This window comes from Suncus etruscus, chromosome 4, assembly GCF_024139225.1.
Source record: "Suncus etruscus isolate mSunEtr1 chromosome 4, mSunEtr1.pri.cur, whole genome shotgun sequence".
NCBI lineage: Eukaryota > Metazoa > Chordata > Mammalia > Eulipotyphla > Soricidae > Suncus > Suncus etruscus.
Window position 1 is genome coordinate 123,727,542 of NC_064851.1, and position 19,161 is coordinate 123,746,702.

At 35.4% G+C, this 19,161-nt stretch overlaps 1 protein-coding gene across 9 annotated transcripts in view; it reads right to left on the bottom strand.

The window, feature by feature from the left end:
- SORBS2 (sorbin and SH3 domain containing 2) overlaps positions 1-19,161 on the bottom strand; it is a 193,153-nt gene that overhangs the window by 11,550 nt on the left and 162,442 nt on the right. For all 9 annotated transcript variants that reach the window (XM_049772329.1, XM_049772328.1, XM_049772330.1 and 6 more), the window contains 5 exons: positions 18,629-18,717; positions 17,749-17,795; positions 12,442-12,556; positions 12,230-12,358; positions 10,069-10,272 (listed from right to left, as the gene is read on the bottom strand). In XM_049772329.1, coding sequence (XP_049628286.1) covers positions 10,069-10,272; positions 12,230-12,358; positions 12,442-12,556; positions 17,749-17,795; positions 18,629-18,717 — 584 coding nt within the window. The remainder of the gene's footprint in view (positions 1-10,068; positions 10,273-12,229; positions 12,359-12,441; positions 12,557-17,748; positions 17,796-18,628; positions 18,718-19,161) is intronic.

Consider the following 19,161-nt stretch of genomic DNA (forward strand, 5'->3'; position numbering starts at 1 on the left):
CCTTTCCTTCTCTGGCCCCAGTTTTTTCTATAGCCCACACTAACCTTAAGGAAAAAACCTGAGAGCTGGAGTGATAGCACAGTGGGTAGGGGATTTGCCTTGCATGCGACTGACTTGGGTTAGATTCCTGGCATGCCATATAGTCCCCTGGGCCTGCCAGACATAGTTTCTGAGCACAAAACCAGGAGTAACTCTTGAGCACTATTGGGTGCAAACAGAAACAAACAAAAAGGAAAAGATCTGTACTGTTTCTTCACTCTACTGTCACCTAATGGTAAGAAGGGAGAAAAACTTGCTACAGATGTAATGTTATTGGTCAGCTTTGTCCCAACAAGTTCATGCAGCTTGGATTAATTTTGAAAGCTATTTTAAAGACCACAGAGTGATGTAGAAGAGATAGCCATCTGTTTTTCTGACCATATTCTTTTCTTCCCACGTTATAAATTCTTGGGAAAGGATTTTTCTTAAGCCACTAGTATTTTTGGTTCATGTTTATTTCAATTTTAACTATCTGCTCAGGTTTTATTTTGTATTCAGGATTTCATTGCAGTTTTGTGATATAAAGAAAAAATGCTTATGTGATATTATAGAGACTTCCATAACTTGAATTTAAATTGATGTCTAGAGTCCTCGAGATCTTTAAAGGTATGGGGAAGAAAACTAATCCAGAGCCTCATACATGCAGGGTATCTGCCCTAACTCTCAACCATGTCCTTCACTCCTTAACTGATTCATTCCCAAAAAATGTTAGTTGTAATACTTGACAACAAGAATAAGATGAAATTATCCAAGCACTATTACTATGTTGATATTTACAGGTTTACTTTTCTTTCTTAAACTAAGTTAAGTAATATAGGCTAATATTTAACATGCAAATATATAACATGCAAATTTATCATATAAGAAACTGGAAAAAAAATAAAACCTAAAAGTTACCAAGCCATGCCATCTCATTAATCTGTGGCAATTTACAGTTGGGTTGTATTATTTATAGAAGAATATTTTTTCTTTTAGACTTAAAAGGACTCCTAGATGATGTTTAAGAGTATCTCTAGGTCAAAATTCCTTTATTTTTATGGCTCCAAAAACCTGTCTCATAAACAAATAAAACAAACAAAACAAAAATACAAAATGGTATAAATATAAAGAAATATCTGCATTTAAAAAGCAGAAAAAAATCTTTGCATTGAAGCTCTTAAAAACTCATAAATTCTTTGAGGTTTAAGGTTAAAATAGGATTTATCTTGAGGTAGAAGGGTTAGTGCTGTGGGTAGGGTGTTTGCCTTGCACAAGTTGAACCTAAATTCAATACCCAACACTTCATCTGGTCCCTTGAGCACCACCAGAAGTGATCCCGGAGGGTAAAGCCAGGAGTATACCCTGAGCACCACCAGGTGGTGTGGCCTAAAAACAAAATAAACAAAACAAAACAAAACAAAAAGAAGATCCACACGATAGAAATGGGGAATGGAAGTAAAAATTCTCAAATTCCTTTTTTTTAATTCTTATCTTGGGAAACCTGCCTCAATATTGATAGTTCTATTTTGAATCTACTCAGTTATCTAGTGATCTATTCAGCAAAAGTGATGCCAATGCTAAATCACTAGTTAAAGGAAAAGTGATTTGACATTAAAATTTAATTAATCTGTTATGAGACTGGTAATATTTTTAGACCAATGCAGCAAAGTTGGGTTGAAAAGTGTCCTAGAATAAAAATAGCAAACACTTCCTGTGTAAGAAGTTATTTTACAATAAAGATGACAGATATTTTAAATATCCAAATGCACTGAATGACACAATCATTCCCAGAAGCCTGTGAATTCAGAATATGGAAATATTCTTTGTAATAAAAACAATGACTAGAAAGAAGTGACTTACAAAAGACATATGCAAAGAAGCATCAGATAGATACAGAAACAAAGGCCCTCTGATACAGAGTGGAGATTTTTGATGATGTCTTTCTGCATGTTGGAAAACTTAAGCACACATGCACACATGAAAGAATACTGCATGACACAAAGGATAGAATAGTTCTTTTGTGTTGATCCAAGTTTATATTTTTTCATCTGTTGGTCATTTCATCTCAAGGGTATCTTTAGTCTTATTTGACTGGCAGAGCAAAACAAGGACAAGCAAGAGGAGCCAGCTTTCTGAGAGGGAAGTTAGGACATTCTGACCCTACCCTGTGAGAACTGCTGAGACCTCTGACAGGTGAGCTGAATGATTTCCTAGACAGCACTGGGCTACGTGGAGGTTTACCCAGGACAGATATTTCGCTTTCAAAATTAGCCTGGAAAAGCCATAAGAAATGTATTAGTTCTTGTCTTCATTGTGCAGCTTTCAGGAGGTACTTTCTTTTTATTTTTGATTTTTCCATGCACACACACATGCCAAACTTTCAAGTAACATCAGAGAAGAAGGATTAGTAGACTGCATACATCTCTTCTGGCTGTTTCATAGTTTCTACCTCATATACATCGATGCTGCTCTCAAACTTGAAGTTATAGGTATACCGGAAGTCACAGCCATAGCAGAGAAACCCTTACAATGGGAAATTTGGCATAGAGAAGAAATATAAATGCAAGGTACATGGCTAAGGTCAGACACAAGGATCTTTCCCTATTTTGTAGAATGCTTAACAAATAGGCTCAAGTCATTCTCTGAAGTAAAGAGTTTGTCTGGTGTCTTTTGCAGACACAAAGATGGGTAAAGTCACTTAATATTAATCCAACTTCAAAGAAAGTGTCAAAATTTGTCAGAGGAAAGTTTTCTAACAAAGCTACTAAGAAAAATTTAATATCTTCGTGGGAAATGTGAATATATATTTAAGTATTGACAATTATCCTAACTTCAGAACACCCAGTGACTATGTTTGACATTCTTTCAAAGCCAAATTTTAATATGACACTGAATAAGCTAATATTTTGTGTATGTGAGCATGTTTTATTTTTTCTAATGTGTACATGACTAAACAATATCTCATCTGGTATTTGATTTGGTTTATGAGAACTTGAATAGTATGGAAAGCCTTTTCAATAAAAGCATATGGTTTTCTCAAACTTATCTAGGAAGACTTACTTAAAAATGGGCAATGATGGACATCAATCCTCTAAGGTTCTGGGAGTAAAATACATTAGACATTTCTATTTAAGGGATGTGATGGAGAATGTCTGATGTTCCCCAATATCAATTCTCTGCATTTACTCTAAGTAACAAAATTCTGAATAGCAGGACATATCTTGGTAATTCTGAAGAAAATCTACATCTCTAGCCTTTGTATTATTCTGTGATCATATGATGTGTTCTGACACACAGGAAGGCAGCACTCTTTAAAATATGGGAACACAGAGGTAAGGCACATGTTTTCCTCTTCTTTTTTTTTTCTGTTAGGTAGAGGGGCTGATGGGACTGACAGTCATCTTGTATTATGCACCAGAGTCTTCTCCTTGAGTGGTGATGTGGCAAAATAAAGTAGAATCTCCCAAAGTCTTTATTTTAGAGGCATCATTTCATTCCTAGAATTTCTATATTTATGCATCAGAAAAATATATTTCTGCCTTGTTTAACTGTATTTATTTTGGGCTTTCTGACCCCTTAGTTACCCCTATCTCAGCTAATATAGTGATCTTAAAAACTTCAAGTTGCCTTGAGAAAAAAAGTTAACTGTTGTTGAGCAGCTTAAAAGATTGTTTTAGAAAGAATTCCATCTTAGAAAGATTCAGGGTCTAATTTCATGTTGAAAATTAGGGCATCATTTCATAACAGAGGAGACTTCCTTAGAAAGTAAAAACATGTGATTTCCCTAGAAGAAAATTTCTCCTTAATATAAAGCTCTCATTGAAGTCCTGGGTGTCAGAGAGGTACCTCAAACTCTGAGCCCTTTGAGCACATGCTTTGCATGTAGGAAGCCAGAGTTGCATCTCAGAAATGTATGGTCCCTAGCACACTAGAAGGCATGACTCCTGAGCATTGAACCAGGGAAAACATATTCATTAGACAGGACTCCAAAAAGCCAAAAACAAAAATAAAAACAAAAAATGCATCATTCATGATTCCTCATTAATTTATCAGTTCTGTAGAAAAATAAGACTCAACACATTCAAAGCCAAAGACCATCTGATCTCAGGCTCTGCTGAACCTGCTGACAGGTGGGAACTTTGAGAAATAATGTGCCTGCTAAGAAATCCTAGTATGCATAGAAGAAAATGATGCCTTAAATGGCATCATTCTCCTGTTGCTTCTCAAGTTAAAATAATACAATGCTAGAGATTGGGGAGATAGTTCAGGGCCAACTTCAGTTTGATCTCTGGCACTATTTGGTCCCTAAAGCTCTTTTAGATATAATACTGGAGGGGACCTAAGCACCACTGAATGTAGGCCTGAAGACCTCTGTGCACTACTGGAGTAAAGTTGGTAGTCTCTGGCATCCTCAGGCCCTGGCATTGAACCACCTGCCATTTTGGCAGAGAATCAGCAGTAATTATGCCCATGACATCTAAGCACAATGTGGGAGGCCCCCCACAAAAAACAACATAAAGAAATCGAGTGTTGTGTATTTAATATTGTATACAATTTAGTTTAATTTTTGTCCTCACTCTGGCTTTAGGTGCTATGTGTCAGGTCTTCTAAATTTTTTATAGAAGTCATGCCAATAATGTTAAAAGTTAGCAACCAACATTTACATAACTTTTCAGATCTTATTAAGATGACACAAATTTAAATCACACTCCTAATCAATGGAGTCCACTGAAAAGCATGCAATCAACCACACTCAAGATGCAGTTACCTTTGTCTTTGGTGAGTTTATCTCCTGTTCATAAGAATGTTTAGGGAGGAGAGGTGGTGAGTAGGGCTGGATAGACTGAGAAAATGTAGAGACCAGGTCAGAGACAGAAGCCAAGGGTGAGTGAAAGGGAGGGGAGGAGAGCAGATGGCTGGGCAAAGCAGTAGATGTTGGATCTTCCGAAGAAAAGGAAGGTAGCTTAAAGATTGAGGAAAGACAACATGTGATCATCTTTGTGTCTTGGATGAGGCTACATGATTTTTAGAAGCCATCCTCCCTAACTGAAACAGTTATTTACCAAATATCCAGGGAAGTGATCGTGACATTAGTTCTGAAAAGATTTTGTTTTCAAAGCACACATGTTTTATTTGAATTGGATTCAGAATTCCTAGTGGCTATGATACATTTAATACTTCTGAAGTGAATGGTTACAAATAAAAATACCTATATTCTATCATTTTAAATAAACTGAAGTGGGGGAATCTTTTTAAATCTATAATAAAAATATGTAAAATTCTGCAAGGATTCTTTGTAATTTGCTTAGAAATAGTAGATCACTATTTAAATTTAAAAAGCTAGGACAGTTATCCTGGAATTGGACTAGACTTCTTTTCTAAAGTGGGGATAATAATATAAATTATCCTACAATGTTTTAAATGTAAAGATGTAGAATTCTTAGAATACTTTGACACCCAGTCAGAGCTCAACTTCTCACTTTCATTAACACTGGGAAATTCAAAACACATTACATTACAAAGAACAGATATTTATATTGAAGACTAAATATTTAAATTTATAGTCATAAATAAACAATGGAATTATATCATATATTTACATCACCTTATTGAATTTTGTATGCCCCTACAGCTTGTGTTTCTTATAAGACAGCTTCTAAGGTAATGCCAGAATTGTTGTTTATTAACATGATTGACTTATGAGCTAAGTGTAGTATGAATGTTTAGTTTGTCAGCAATTTGGCAAAATGAAAATACCTCATTACTGGCTTGTGTAACATTTTTGTCTTCCTTAGGGATCCTAGCATCTGTAGTGATGGCTACCAGGGATTTAAATTCTTCAGACATTTTCTCTTCTTCTTCTTCTTCAATGTGCAGATTTGGTGTCACTACTGTGCCATCATGGCTACCCCAAAGATCATCTGGTTTTTGAAATTCTGACCATCTTTGAATGTTCGATATCACCCCATCAAAGATATCTTCATCTTCCTCTCCAATGACAGGTAAAATCTGGGGTAAGGAACCCACATTAGGAGGTACAGAGGCCACAAACTTATCACCTAGTATATCAGATGTTTTTATAGGGTCTGCAATGCTCTTTCTCATTTTGATCAAATCTGAGAGCTTGTTTTGAGTTGTGTTTATGCGATTCTGCCATGGCATTGCCTCAGAAGGTTGGAATGCAGCTGAAGGCTCTCCAGGGTGGAGGAATGGGATCAAAGAGGAAGATGATTCAGCAGGTGGAGAAGTTGGAGGCAATGGGAGGAGAACAGAGGGCTCTTCTTTAATTTCAAGAGAGATCTCTTTTAGGATATTTGGGTCAGGTTGGTCAGATGTTAAGGTTAAAGCATTAAACTTCTTTAGTTCTTCCAAGAAGTTGTCCAGAAAAGGAGATAAAATTGGGGCCACCGGGATTGCAGGCAAACACTTGGGTATCAGGGCTAAATTACTTTGGCTGATTCCCAGGGAAGTTCCTTTGTGAGAGTCAGATGAAGCTTTATGCATGGTAAGAAGGGCTGGTTCACTGGAAGCCAACTTAGAAATGAGCAATAGAAATTGTAAAGTTAAGAAAGAAAAAGCCAAGAATATAAGAATGATTCAAAACACAAAGACAGAAAAGTAGAAAAGATATTATCATGAATATAAAAGTATCTTGTATGGATAAATAAGATATGATATTTTGATGAATCTAAACATGTATTTATTTCTGTTACAAGAAATATATCTAAAACATGAAAGTTAGAAGTATTTGGAAGTAGATTTAAATGACACAATAAAACTCATAAAGATTGTAAAACAGAAAACAAACCTTAAAAACATTCAATTTAATAGACTATTTGTTTTAAACTGTTTCCTGATGAAAATTAAATAAAAATAAGTAATTAAATCAATTCTGTTATCCGAATTTATTAATGTTATTTTTTCTAGCAGTAGTTACAAATCTTTTGCACCTTCATGTGTTTACTTATATTTGCAATGCAATTATAATATACAGAATAATATATTTTATACCATTATACATAAAAATATTGATATATACAAATTTTTGGAGAATAAAAGCCCCACAATTTATGTAACTACCACTTTAAAGTTAAAAATAGGAGCTAGAGTGGTGGCGCATCAGTAAGGCATTTGCCTTGCACGGGGCTGACCTAGAATGGATCAATGTTCTATCCTCTGGAGTCCCATATGGTCCCCAAGCCAGGAGCGATTTCTGAACACATAGCCAGGAGTAATCCCTGAGCATACCCCGGTGTGGCCCCGAAACAAAACAAAAGAAAAAACAATGTATGAGGAAATAGAAAGCCTGTCTAGAGTACAGGCAGGGGTAGGGTGGGGAGGAGGGAGATTTGGGACATTGGTGATGGGAATGTTGTACTGTTGATGGGAGGTGTTCTTTACATGACTGAAACCCAACCACAATCATGTTTGTAATCAAGGTGTTTAAGTAAAATATTAAAAAAAAGCCTTGCTTCACTAAAAACATATTTGTATAAAAAATGTATAACACACATTACACCATGCTGAACAGGTCTTCTCTTATAATTCCCATATAATTTTTTATAAATGTTATGATCTTCAGTATCTTAAAAAAAAGTCCCAGGACCAGATACATAGTACAGGATTAAGACACTTGCCTTGCTGATCCAACCCAGTTTAATCCCCAGCAAAGAAGTAGAGCCTGAGTGTTCTGAGTGTGGCCCCTAGTCTCCTCCAAATAAAAACCACCACCACCACCACCACCACCACCACAAAAAAAGGCAACAACAACCCAAAGTAAATGTTTATATGGAAAGAGAAAATATTATATTAATGGGAGTAAACTTCTGCTAGGACTCATATTCTCTCTTAAAAGTCTGACATTTTATATAAACTTTAAAATTGTTTGATTTATGTAACTTAATATCCTATAGTAATAATAAATTATTATCTTAATAATATTTCTATATTTTGAATATGATAAATAAAACAGAATTTTATATCAATTCAACAAAGTAGTTCCAGAAGTTCTGCTACTGATTTAGAAGTTAGTCAGTCATCTAAGTCTAATTTAAATGAATTCTATTATAGTCATCTCTTTTTCTAGATTAAAAAGAATGCCATATTATGCATGTATAAGGGCCTTGGGAGAATCTGGTGAATTTTTACATCAGTGGTCTCCAGGTAGGTGATATTGGCTTGGAATAAAAAGAAATCAAGATAGATCTTAGTGATAGGCTTTCTAGTGTATTATGCTGAGACTCTGAACCTCAGCCTTTTAAGCTCTTTATGGTCATGGGTGCACTTCCTTAGCATCTACCAGCTTGTAAGTATTTTCCACCAGTTTTGGACTTTTTTGTCTTATTATACAAATGGAGTATTAATAGAATTTATGTAGTCATTTATAAGTGAAATATTATGTCATACTATTATGGGAGTTATGAATGAGTTAAAGTATCTTCAAACCCAAGTAGATCATTCCAGTAGGACATTCAGATATTGTTGAGTATCTAACATAAGGTGATGCTTTACATTTAGTAGATTACTGGATAGGTAGAAACTCTTAAAAGTCCCATATTGGTTTATTTATTTAATAGGATAGAAATGCAGAGGGAGAGGTAGACACAGAATAGTGTCACTCATCTATGGGCTTTAAGAAAAATTAAGGACATTATTGTAATAATGCCCAGAGACAATAGAGATGAGGGCTGGAAGAATCAGCTAACAATATGAAGCTCACCACAAAGAATAGTGAATGTAGTTAGGGAAATAACTACACTAACAACTATCATAACAATCTTAATAAATGAGAGAAGTAGAATGCCTGTCTCTACAGGCAGGGGTTAGGAAGAAGGGGGGGTCATTGGTGGTGGGAATGTTGCACTGGTGAAGGGGGGGTATTCTGTTTGTGACTGGAACTCAACTACAATCATGCTTGTAATCATGGAGCTTAAATAAAGATTTTATATAAAAAATAGAAATTACTTGCCCATAGAAGTCTACTTGTTGGCCTGAATTTGATTTTATACTATACATGATAATATAGTCATGGAGTTTTGAAAGTTGGTAAAAAATATGACTTAATATATTGCTTTGTGTTTTTCTTTCTTTCATCAACATGAATATCATGTAGACAGAAAGGAAAGATCTTTAAATCCTATTATTGGTATTTTTCTACTATTCCACCACTATGCTATTGTAGTCAACTATACATTTGCATTTCCACAGTGCTTGGCTTTATAATGAACCTGCTTCTAATGAAAGTTAAATTAAGTCTTTCAAGATAATTATCTCATAAAAATGGACCTAAATCATAAAATAATATAATTATCCTCTGAAAGCATTAAAACTTAATTTGACTTCATTGTATAACATGAATTTGATGTATGATAAAGATGATATACCAAGAAACATTATTTGCTTGTGTAAGTGATTCAGATAATTCAAGAAGTTCTTTCCTCTATTTATAAATATCATTTGAAAATAGGACCCATAGCATTTATTATATTTGAAAATTATCACCTAGAAAAACACATTATGGACATTTTTCTCAAATAATTCTACTACTATTGAAAATATTCTTTATGAAGCCAATGATGGCAAAGCATGAATTAACAGAAAGTTAGTAACTATTCTTTTCAAGTTATGAACATAAGCTTTTTGCCTCCAGCATGAAATAAAATATTTAGGAAACTAAAATAACAAATCATATTTACAACAAAATTAAAATATCTTAAATTTTATATTGAAAATTAGGGTTTGTAGAAGATCTTGTTAAATGTTTAAACTATCCTTTTACGATACATATGGTTTAATAATACTTCTCTTTTAATGTCATAAAACAAAATGATCAAATAAGGTATTCTATCTCTGTACACATATCTAATTAAGAAATGAAATTATATTAATTTGTAATTAGAATCAAATGCCTAGAAACATAACATGTAAACCCTTTGTTTTGCAATAAATAAGACATTCTAGCCTAACTGTGACATATGGCCTAAAATGATTCACTGTTTATCTTGCATCAAATTGCAACAATTACACTAATATGTTAGAATGTCTTCTTACCTTATTTGAACTCAAGCTGTGGATTCTATCACTAGAATAGCTGTGCGGTATTGGTGGGTCAGGATAATCCTCAGCACCTTTGGTTGTATTTTTTTTGATGACTTCCACATAGGAAACAGGGAAGATGCCTTGTCTGTTTGTTCCTGCAATTTTACCTTCATACCAGTTTTGATCAACTCTTTTAAGAAGAACAACTCTATCTCCCTGTAAAGAATATTAGAAATAAATATGATAAATAGGGGCATAGTAACATTAAAATAACATCAATATTTTCTTTTCTTTAAATTATTTTCAGTTTTGGACCATACCCAGTGATGCTCTGGGGTTACTCAGAAATTACTCAATTACTCAGAAATTGCTCCTGGTCTTCCCAAATTAGCACGTGCAAAGCAAACACCCTACCACTGCCATTGCTTCAGCCCCACGTTAATATTTTCAAAATCAACTGTAGGTTTCTATTTGGGAAAGCTTTATACCTCCAGGTTTTTTTTAAATCAAAACAATGCAATTAAGAGAATGCAAGTAGCCATAAGTCTACTTATATTATCATGAATATATTAACTCAGATTTGCTGTAAAAGTGAGTTGTGATTTTTAAAAACAGAATATTTTAGCAAGAAACATATCAATGACACAGAAATATCACAGCCAGATTCCAGGTAATCATCTTCTATAGGAAGAGTTTTGAATCCCTACACAGCTCATTATGATGGTATTTTTAAAGTGAGCTGTAGAAGCCAACGTCTAGAAGACATGGTTTGTTTCTAGTTGGACAACAGCAGCAGTATCTATTCTGATCATTGTGTGCTCATGCCATATTAGTCATTCCCCATTTGAGTAGAAACCCTTGGATTTTGAAATGCAGAGTGTCCTATAATTACTGTTACTGCTGCCATCATTGACCAAGACAATGCACATAGGCTGGAGCAATCATACAGCAGATAGGGCATTTTCTTGCATGTGCTGACCTGGATTCTATCCATAGCACCCCAGATGGTACTGTGAGAACTGACAGAAGTGAGTTCTGAGCATCTCCAGAAGTAGCTCAAAAGTAAACAAACAAACAAACAAACAAAAATCCTAAAAGTATACTGATTTTTTTCTTCTAACACACCAACTTTGTAAGTTGTGGCTTATACTATTAATTTCACTGGCAAACATTTTTTTTTAAAATATAAAATGAAAGGTGATATAGTTCTTCAAATGATGTGTTGGAGATCGTAAGTTAGAAGAGAATCAGATGATGAAGAACAAGGAGAAAATGGGGCAACTGGGATGAGTTTCCACCAGGAGAAGGAGGCAAAATTTTCCTTCACTGTTCCTGGCAAGGAATTTAATTCATCAAATGGCGCAAGAGATTCCCCAGCCAGCCTCCAGCTTGCTTTCCATTGTCTGTTGTGTGCAGGTATGTAGTTATCTCAAACACATGCCTGTAATCACTTAGAAAACAATGGAAAACAGTTCTCTAGTCATTGTAAGAGAACTTCTCAATATTGTTTAGAAGAACAACTAGAAATGCAGAAGATGCTGGCAAAATCTGGGTCAGTCCTGAGGTGGAGAAGACCAGTCAAAGAAACAGCACTGGACAGTTGGTTTTCTAGAGCTGTTCTTTCCTGCCATTCACTGATTCTCAAGTAAGAGAAAGCTAAGCACTGAGAGTAGCTCTCTTTTACCTCAGGATTAATAAGACAGCATAACCACAATTACTTTTTTATTGGGCCATACCCTGTGGGCTCAGGGATTACTCCTTGCTCTGCACTAAGGAATTACTCAGAAATTACTCCTGGCAGTGCTAGGGGATTTTAATGAAATGCTGGGAAATTGAGCCCAGGTAAGCTGTGTGTAAGGGAAGTGCCCTATCTACTGTATCATCTCTTCAGTCTCAGATTCACAATATGTTGAAGAGCATAAATATGCCTTTCTTTTTGATGTTCCCAGATATATTGATATTCAGGCCATGGCACCTCTCGCTAAAAATTTGGGGCCTTTTAGTGCCAGCTATGAAGAAAAGTTTTCTGTACACATCTGGGAGGCCATTAGAATAAAAGCTAACAGTGACTCAGTTGAGGCCTTTGTAGAAAGTCCAATGTCAAAGGAAAGAAGCTAACCTACTTTAGTTTTGGAAAGAGACAGCCCTTCTGTATAGACAACAGCCAGGTTACCTTTCGCAATGAGAGCTCCACATTTGTGTCAGCATTGAAGTTATATTTGGCGATAGCTTCACCAATCTCTCCGGGCTGGGCTGGGGGAGGTGGTCTTGCAGGCTGTGCTTTTTCAGGAGGCAAGAGTTTCTGTGAAAGGAAAGAGCTATTTAGGCAAGATGTGTGTCAGCAACGGGAACAACAATCATGTAAGATGAAGGGAAAGGACTTACTTCAACATATGAGATGGGGAAAATGCCCACTCTACCATGGTGCTCTCCCTCATACCAATTCTGATCAATTTTCCTGAGGACGTAGACAGTATCTCCTTTCTTAAATGATAACTCCCTGGAAGAAACATGTTAACAGTTTTGTTTTTTGAAATGAAACTCTTTTTTCTTTTCTTTTTTACTTTTTTGGTTGAGATAGCATCGCTGTATATGATGTGTGTTTTAGAGGTCCTTTTATTTTTTTCCAATTTTTATTGAGACACTGTGTTTGATAATACTGTTAATGGTGAGTTTCATGCAATGCTCTGACCATACACACTGCCAAGGATAATTTTTGCTTTACAACACTGCATGTGGTTTAAACATACAGTTTCACACCTCTTTAAATTATGTCACCACATCAAACCCACTACCAAAGTACCAGTATTCCATACCTATACCATAGAGCCTTGGGTCCCTGCTCCTCCTCCCATTCTTGTAACTTGAATTCTGTGAGCACAATTCATGGTGGGTTCTTTTGTTGTTCTTCTTGCTGTATTTTTTATTTGATTCATATGTTCCTTTACTTTTTTTTGTATCCCACAATAAGTCAAATTATCTATATCATTCTGATTTATTTTATTTAGCACAAGCACTCCAGTTTTATCTGTTTTGCAAATGGCAGGATTTCACTTTTCTCACTAGTTGAGTACTACTCCATTGTGGATAGAAATATATCTCAATCCATTCATCTGTTGTCAGGCATATGAGTTTTTCCAGATCTGTAACAATTATTCTTTAGATAAACATGTGTGTTTGGGAAATGTACTTCTAATATTAAAAATCTGTTTATTCTGGTGAGAGAAAGATTATTCTTATAGCTTCTTAAATTAATTAAGAATATTGAATTTGGAAATGACTTTTAAAAGATCTGGAACAGAGACTGGAGAAATAATATATCAGGTAAAGTAAGGTATTGCCTGTGTGTGTCCAGCCTAGGCTCTATCCCTGGCATGTCATATGTTCCTGAGCCCGCCAGAAATAAGCCCTGAGCATAGTCAGGTATGGCCCCATCTTGATATATATATATATATAATATATAAAGATATATAAGAAAAATTATATTTGTAGATTCCTAAACTAATTCATATACATTTAAATAGACTAAGTCATTTAGGTAGGCTAAAAATATATTTTATAAAACAGAAGTGATCTTTTACTTTTATATTTCCATGGACACAGAGATAAACATGTTTAGGTGAAATTATGTAAGTAAATATAATTTTAAAACATATATAATTAAGGAAAGTATGATTTTGCTATTTATAAAGGTTTATATTTAAATGTGTGACATCATCTACATAAACTAGAGTGATCTTATGCAAAGATATCAAGCTGTGTCCATTTTATCTCAGGATAAGACTTTTTTTGTGGAGGTAAAGCCAAACCCAGTACTTCATACAACTCAGTGCTGGGGAAACCTGCAGTATCAAGGATTAAACCCAGAGTTCTTGCATGCAAAGCAAACTCTCACTCAGCCTGTTGAACTCGCACTCTCTGGCCCTTCAGAACTAGACTTTCTAAGATTATCATTTTGATATATGCTCTTCCCTCCTCCCACTTTTTTGTGTATGGGGGCACACCTAAAAATGCTCAGACTTTACTCCTGGCTCTGCACTCAGGGTCACTCATGGCAGTGCTCTGGGGACCATATAGGATGATGAGGGTCGAACCAGGTTGGCTGCACACAGAAAAACAACCTCCCTGATGTACTGTCACTCTGGCCCTTCCTCCAAGTTTTGAATCAAGTTCTTTGACTACCTCTGGTAATGGTGTTTATTCTCTTTCTCCTACTAAACAATTGAGAAATTACATTTGGTGGATCATTTAGCTGGATTTTTTAAAATTGAACTTTCTTTTATTTGATATAAATTTTAAAGTGGATATTTATTTTCAAAAGGCTGATCTGTCTTTTAAGTACTAAGTATGGAAAAAATCACTCACATCTATGAAAGATTAAAAAACATTTAGACTTCACAATGTGCCTTGCCTTTCTATTGCTTTTCAATACTGTCGGGGTGTGTGTAAGTCTTGAAAGCTGCAGGAACAATCTACTGTCTTCGCTTTTTGTGTCAAACAGAAAATGTCCAAATATGACATTGAATAATAAATAACTGCTCCTCACATCTCCAAGAACAGAACAAGTAGCATGTGATTAAGCTGAAATTGGTTACATCTTTTTCAGGGTATAAAGTAAACCTTTTCTTTTCTGATTAAAAATATAGAATGACTTTATGAATGGCTAATCTGTGTTTCTACAGGCTTCTGAAAGAATTAAAAGGGCTTAGTGAAAGGTGTGTGATGCAGGCAAACCATCAGAGATGGAAACAATGGACTGCATGGCTGCAGAAGGGAGTCAGGTTTCATTCCTCATAATGGCGAATGAAGGGCAAATGAAAACCAGTGACGCTATCAAGACCAAATACCTTTTCTCTGAACAGCTCACAATCTTTCTCTTAAACCTTGTTTGTGCATTTTTGGGGAAGGATACTCTTAACTGGTGCTCAGAGCTCCAGGAGTCACTCCTGGTGATTCTTGGTTAGTTTGGCTCATGGTTCAATATGAGGATCCAAGAATGCTATGGTGTTTCTCTGGCCCTGCTTATGTGCTCACCTGGGCTACACTGGGGATGCTCAGGGTAGAGGTGGGCCTACAGGGTGGCATTCATTGATGTCCCAGGGACTAATCCAAGGATGTTCCAAGGATCAATCCAGGCTCACAAACCACTACCACATGTACTTTCATCTGTGGACTATCTACCCAGTCTCTCAAAGCTTGTTTTTTTTTAGCTAGTCTTCTCCAAAATCTTGCTTTCCTTTCTAATTGATACCCTGTCACACTTCAAGAATTCACTTAAGAAAAATAAATTTATGTGATCAATATTATATTTATTTTATAAAACTGACACCTCTTCCAAATTGTCACTCAATATGCCAATAATGATCAGGGTAAATTAAAACAAAACATGATCTATCAAATGCAAAAGAAAAAAATATATTTATCTTTAACATTCTTTTTTTTTTTTTTTTTTTTTGGTTTTTGGGCCACACACAGTGATGTTCAGGGGTTACTCCTGGCTATGCACTCAGAAATCACTCCTGGCTAGGGGACCATATGGGATGCTGAGGGATCGAACTGCGGTCCATCCTAGGTCAAATGCATGCAAGGAAAACATTCTACTGCTGGACCATTGCTACCGGCCCCTGCTCTTTTCTTTTTGACACTCAATTTATGTAATCATGAACATTTTCATTTCTAAATAACATCTTATTTAGTCCATTCCCTAGTTTAGAAACATGATCACATTCTGAAGGATTTTATATTTTATATGTCTTTTAGTTAAAGTTCCCCTCCCAAATTATTAAATTCATTCAATATTCATTTTTAGGAATATAATCATGGGTAGTTCTCTACATAAAATATACATAGTGGATATTTTATATATGTATGAAAATTAACTTAAGCAATGAAGTGCAATTTAATGTTATTGACAATTCAATATCTGGCATTCTAGTGGGGCCAAAGTTTTAAAATAAGATTGAGCACAATGACTACAACAGGGCTCCTTTATATTTAAGTCTACTTGTGTGCTTAGTTGATATATAAGATCCTAAAAGAAAATGAAAAAATTACTGTAATATAGGACATAGGAACACCAATACTAAGTGATTATAGGATAGAACTTTGCTCAGAAGCTCTAAGCTTTGGAAGTTGGCATGTAGAGATTTTATTGCAGGAATCTTTATACACAATTATAGTAATCATTTCCACAAATAATCCTGAAAATAGTAGAGTAAATAAGGTTCTCCAAATCAATGTTATTCATTAACCATTTTTTCTTTAGTCTGACAGAAAACTTCTAGAAATATTTTGAATTGCCTTTCTTTCTTTCTTTCTTTCTTTCTTTCTTTCTTTCTTTCTTTCTTTCTTTCTTTCTTTCTTTCTTTCTTTCTTTCTTTCTTTCTTTCTTTCTTTCTTTCTTTCTTTCTTTCTTTCTTTCTTTCTTTCTCTCTCTCTCTCTCTCTCTCTCTCTCTTTCTTTCTTTCTTTCTTTCTTTCTTTCTTTCTTTCTTTCTTTCTTTCTTTCTTTCTTTCTTTCTTTCTTTTCTTTCTTTCTTTCTTATATATTGGAAGTTTATTTAAATTGTATTTTATTGAAACCATTGTGATCTACAAAGTTTTTCATAGTTGAGTTTCAGATATACTGTGAATCAGGGCCATTCATACCACCGGTATCGACCTCCCTCCACCAATGATCCCAGAGCATATTCTACACCACCACCCTATGCCCCCTGACCTGCCAATATAATAGGCCCATTTAAGTTTAGACTGTTAAAGTTTAGGTTCTTGATTCTATTGTTAACTTTGGCTTGCATATTTAGTTCTGTCCTTTTTCTTCCACTAATGCACCTATAACCAGTTGACCCCTGTTCCCCATCATTTCTTTTTTCCTTTCTTCTTAATTTCATAGAAAAATGCAGAAATATGAGGTAAATCAAAGTGATCCATGTCCCAAGGTTCTATATAAAAGGCAGGAGCTCCTATTTGTAAGATAAAAAATAAAAAATAATTTAAAAGAAGAGAAAACAAAACAATGTGTGTGTGACCAGTTTTGTTTGTTTGTTTTTGCATAGGTGCAGCAAAAGTTGCAGAAAATAGAAAGAAATAACCTCTGGCCTAAAAGCAGTAGAGCCTACCCATGAAGCATTCTGCCATAAGACCAACTACAGTCTCCAGGCATATTAAGCTTTTCTTTTCTTCTTTTAAATTTTATGTGTATGTTCAATATAAGATTTAAATGCACTGTTTTTTTTTAACTAACTTCAAAATTAAAACAAAAAACTCAGACCCAGGATAGTACAGGGTTACTGCACTTGCCATATCTGAAGCCAACCTAGTTTTCTCTCAAGCATGGCTCTGTTCCCATAAACACCACGAGGGTGCCAGAACTAGTCCTTGAACACTGCTAAATGTGACCCATACCCACCCATGCCCAAAGGAAAGAAATTTGTCTCATTCCAAATACTTCTGAGGAAATCACTTAATGACAGGATTGCTGAAACTGGAAATTGTATCTTATTTGTAACAAATCTCATTACTATTTCAATATATTGTTAAAGTATTGCAAGCCAATGGTGTGTATGTATATGTGTGTGTTTATGTGAAAAATCCTGGTGTCATGCATGCATGTACTTTACCATTGAGCCACATCCCAGGCATAAAAACCTTTAAAACAAACTTAAATCATCTGATGAATTCTTATCTTGCTTACTTAGATGTCTGTGCCTTAAAATCGTAAACAGCTTTAGCAGGCAATTTCTGAAAAGGAAGGTAAAGGAAGAGCACCAAGTTAAAATTGGGTTTTTTCATAAGAAAGCAATATTATGAAAATTAGAGGAAAATAAATTTCAAAGAATGATTAGACACATACATATAAACCATATATCAAATGTCTAGAGCACTCACTACTTGCTGTACTATTGCTCTGGCCCCAAATTTAACTTAATTTGGGATGGGGGAGACAGGACCACATTCAATAGCACTCAGGGGCTACTTTTGGCTCTGCACTCAGAAATTGCTCCTGGCAGGCTCGGGGAACCATATGGGATGCTGGGGATTGAACAAAGGTTAGTCCTGGGTTGGTAGTGTGAAAGGCAAAAGCCTTACCACTGTGTTATCACTCTGGCCCCAATTTAATTTTAAAATAAAAATATTATCAAGGCATCATGATTAACAAAGTCATTCATAATAGAGTTTCAGGCAGCCAATATCCCAAACCAATTCCATCATCAGAATGACAGTATTCCTTCACCAGATACCCTCCCATTTCTATCCTGGTCCCTTGATTATTTCGGAGGTAATGACCTTCCTCCATGAGACCACCCAGTTCAAGTACTTAGAGGTCACACTGCTAATTCATAGGAGTTAGAGAGGTCTCACTAACAAACCAGAGCTCAACATGGGGAGATTGAACAGGATCAGAATGCTAAATGCTCTTTGCTCATGGTCCAGAGGAAACTTTTTCTGTTGAGTTTCTCTATTGTTTCCTTGTTTTGAAGCTGCATTATTCACATCTTTGATACATAAATTTAACTGGTGTTTTGCCTCAGATGTTGTTTTAAAAGACTCAAATGCTATGAAACTATTTATACCTCTTTCTCTGGAGTTCCTCTTCTTTCCCTTGGTGTACTTCTGCCCAAGTCTGTCAAGATGGATGAGTAACTTTTAGGAGACTCCCGGTCTATTGAAAAGACAGGACAGAATGAAAGAGTATCCATGTAATTATACAACTTAGATCGCTCATTCCTCTCATCAACACTATTTTTACTCCTGAAATTTAGGGAGACATTACAATGAAAAATGGTGGGAAATGTAAACAAAAGTTGTGAAAAATGACATGCAGGAAAAGAACATTTTAGTTAGAAAATATCTAATGTGACTACACCTGCCCAGTGGGGCCTGACTGTGAAAAACTGTGAGTGCTGCCTGTGTGTGTCTGTCTCCTGTCCTGTCGCGTGAAACTCTTGGGAGTGGGCCGAAAAGAGGATCCAGAAGAGCACTTTGCTCTGCTTCACTACGCAGCCATGCGCTCTTTCTAAGGAAAGAACACCATTGCAACAAGAAGAAAAAATCACACTAAGAAATGTGCTGGACCACTGAAGCCCAGGATTTCTCTCCAGACTGT